Genomic DNA, 3,512 nt, shown 5'->3' on the forward strand with positions numbered 1-3,512 from the left:
ATATTTATCATTACCATTTTTCTTTCTTTTACTTACAACCACTTTCAAAATTATATTAAAAAATTATATGGGATGAACAATAGCTTTTCAAATATGCTGAAAAATCACCGTGTTTTCTAAAATATAAAAATTATTCACTCGCAACACCCTAAATCACTATCTAAATTATAAAAACACGCCTCACATAAAATAGGGGGTTGGATGAGAATGAATATGCTCTTATATATTGTAATCGTTTAAGATGCTCGTATTTATAAATCGTCAGTGTTAAGATTACTTAAAAATGATTTTAGTAAATCATTTAAGACTAATTATCTTACGTATTTGCATTGAGTGAGTTTTAACAGCCAATCCGATCAACGGATTAATAACATGACAAACGGAATGACCGATCCTAAAATGAAATAAGAGAGAAGAGGAGGGGAAAGAAAGTAAAGAAGCTGAGTCAGCAATAGAAAACAGAAAACCTGAGTATCAAAAAGAAGGAAGAGAGAGAAGATATCAGCAGCCACATACACAACTTGTGGCTCTCATTTCTTCTTCTTTTGCTAACGTGGCTCTTCTGTACGATCATAACCCAAACACCCGACCTCTGAGTTAATCCAATCCAACTGCCAAATGTCTGACCCTGCTATTAAGCTCTTTGGTAAGACCATTCAGCTGCCGGAATCGGAGATTTTGACTGACGCAGTTGTTGTTATTCATGGTGCTCAATCTAATGATGACGGCGGAGTTGACGACGTTAAGGTGGAACACCAGCTGTCTTCGTCTACTTCTTCTTCGTCGTCTGAGGATGAATCTAAAGGAAATAAGGAAGAACGTGATTCAGATGCGAATAATAATAATAAGGTAATTGATTATTCATTTTGTTATGTTTTTGACATTTTGTACGGTTTTATTAATATGTTATTAATGGATCTTAGTTTTACAAATTGTTTGATGATTTTGACTTTCAACAAAAATAACTTGTTAGGGTTTAACTATGATTGAATATAAATTAGAGTCATTTATAAAGAGGATTGTTTATTAAGAACAAAAATTATAAAACTGAACAAAACGCATGATTCGGCTTGTCAAGACCTTTTCGTTGAATGCTTATGGGCCTCTTAATTCCGCTTGTAGCCTGAGTTATGCTATTTTTAAGTTTAGGCCCTTTCGGCTATGTTTTCCACTATCGAGCTGTTTTTCGTTTGCTTTTGATGCATCTGGGTCTCTTGCCCCCGATGCTGCTACGTTTCTGAAAAGGGTTCAGTGGGTCGTGGGTCGTGCACAGTAACTCATTGACGCTGAAGAACGATAGCTTTGTTTTTAGTAGGATCGGATTTGTCATTCAAAAGGGGTGGCGGCATAGCTTGTTGTATGCTTACCTGCCTCTCTGTTGTAATTGGATCATTTTATTTTCTTTACAAGAACAAAAATTATAAAACTGAACAAAAAAAAAAAAAACTCTTGGATCAATTTATCATCATATTGATTGAGTTTGATTGATTTGTCTCGTTAATTTCGTTATATTCAATGTTTATTGATTATATTGTTTTGGTTAATCAAAAGTTAGATTCTAATTCAATCTTGTGGTGAATGAAGGACCAGGCTGAAGAGAAATCCATTAATAAAGAAGAGGACAGAACCAATTCAGCAGTTTCTGAAAACGAAAACTCGAAAACACCTTCGGCTGAAGCATCAAGATCAGAAGACGAACAAAGTGAACAGCAGAAGACCTTAAAGAAACCAGACAAAATACTTCCGTGTCCTCGTTGTAACAGCATGGACACCAAATTCTGTTACTACAACAATTATAACGTTAATCAACCGCGTCACTTCTGCAAGAACTGTCAGAGATACTGGACCGCTGGCGGGACGATGAGGAATGTTCCTGTGGGTGCAGGACGCCGTAAGAATAAAACTTCATCCTCTCAGTACCGTCAAATAACTATTACAGAAACTCTCCCTGGTGATCTGAACCACACAGTCCTTAAACCGAACGGCATGGTCCTTACATTCGGTTCAGACGCACCTCTGTGTGAGTCCATCGCTTCCGGTTTGAAAATTGCAGATAAAACAATGAGACAGGATAGTTTCCATAAGCCAGAAGAATTAACAATCCTGGGTAATTCAAGTAGTGATGACAACACAAATAACGGGCTGTCACCTCAGGTGCCCTGTTATCCTGGTGCACTATGGCCGTACCCGTGGACACCACAAATGGGCCCGGCTTTCTTTCCACCGGGCTATCCTATGCCAATGTACCCTGCAGCACCGTATTGGGGTTGTGCTATGCCTGGGCCGGGCCCAGGCCCGTGGAATTTGCAGTGGGTTCCCGCTCCGGCAAATTACCATCCTCTCCCTCCGTCTACCTACACCGCGTCAGCTTCTGGCCCCATTTCCCCGACTTTGGGGAAACATTCACGGGCTGAGAACGGAGAAGAGGAGATGACAAAAGAAGATGAAACCGAAAAGAACCTTTGGGTTCCGAAGACGTTGCGGATTGATGATCCAGATGAAGCTGCTAAAAGCTCGATATGGGCGACCTTGGGGATAAAACAAGACAGAGCGGTTGGTGGGAATGGGGGTGGTATGTTTAAGGCGTTTCAGTCTAAAGGTGAAGATAAAGAGCACATGAAAGAGGCGTCTCCTGCACTTCAAGCTAACCCTGCAGCGTTATCTCGGTCCCTTAATTTCCAGGAGAGCTCATGAGTTTGTGGCAATGGGTATGTGTTGCATGGAGATGTGCTTCAGTGACATGCAAATAGGAATGGGAAGAAAGGTAACTTGATTCCATCCATTGTTCAAAAGACAGTGTGTGTGTATTTTGAATTTTATAGTATTTTTGTGTATGTTGTACATATTTATATGATATATGTGGAATAGTGAACAAGGTAGAACATAGTGCTTATGTGTAGTTAAATAAGTTTAGATAACAAAATTCACAAACGTTAATCGTTAATCTTATGCTAGAAATGGAATGAATTTCAATTCCTGGTCGTTATAGGTTTTGATTTGCTTGCTTGGTTTTAAAAAGCGTAAGGCACACCATATCACGTGTATGAGGCGTTAGGTATGCATACAATTTATTTATTTTTGTCTTATTTAACATTCTATTCATGAAATCTCAATGTATATATAGCAGGTGTGCATCTAATGCCTGTATCTCAAGCTGTTTTTGCATGCGCCTCCTGTAATGGGCTTGCGCCTCGCTCCTAGATGAGCTTTAGGTGCTGTTTTTAAAACAAGTTAGTATAATCTTTAAGGGGTTTCTCTTATGTCACCTATGAAGGTATGAAGGTTGGAGTTAGTTTTTGACATAAATATATGCAATGCTTTAAAAACAATTGATGGTATAGGGTGTGACTTGTCAAAAGTAATTGATATGTTTGGGTCGTGTAAATATAACTTTTAGATACATATGTGCCATGAAGGATACTTTATCATTAAACTGACATCTGGTAAACCGTGCTATAAATACATCTCTCGTCGATAGATTGTAAGTTAAAACCAATGTGAATACCTAGTCT

At 38.6% G+C, this 3,512-nt stretch overlaps 1 protein-coding gene across 1 annotated transcript; it reads left to right on the forward strand.

The window, feature by feature from the left end:
• Nucleotides 1-605: 605 nt before the first annotated feature.
• LOC143616204 (cyclic dof factor 1-like) lies at nt 606-3,113 on the forward strand. Its single transcript, XM_077089100.1, has 2 exons — nt 606-849; nt 1,591-3,113. The coding sequence occupies exons 1-2, from the start codon at nt 619-621 to the stop codon at nt 2,692-2,694; spliced, it is 1,335 nt and encodes a 444-aa protein (XP_076945215.1). The 5' UTR covers nt 606-618; the 3' UTR covers nt 2,695-3,113.
• Nucleotides 3,114-3,512: the final 399 nt, after the last annotated feature.

The sequence above is a fragment of the Bidens hawaiensis genome, unplaced genomic scaffold (genome assembly GCF_021521415.1).
Source record: "Bidens hawaiensis isolate Kalapana, Puna unplaced genomic scaffold, B.hawaiensis_p1.1 tig00046167_1, whole genome shotgun sequence".
Classification (NCBI taxonomy): Eukaryota; Viridiplantae; Streptophyta; class Magnoliopsida; order Asterales; family Asteraceae; genus Bidens; species Bidens hawaiensis.

Coding starts and splice junctions, on each gene's coding strand:
- LOC143616204 (XM_077089100.1), top strand. CDS start 619: ATGTCTGACCCTGCTATTAAGCTCTTTGGTAAGACCATTCAGCTGCCG. Junction 850..1,590: donor ATGCGAATAATAATAATAAG/GTAATTGATTAT, acceptor ATGAAGGACCAG/GCTGAAGAGAAATCCATTAA.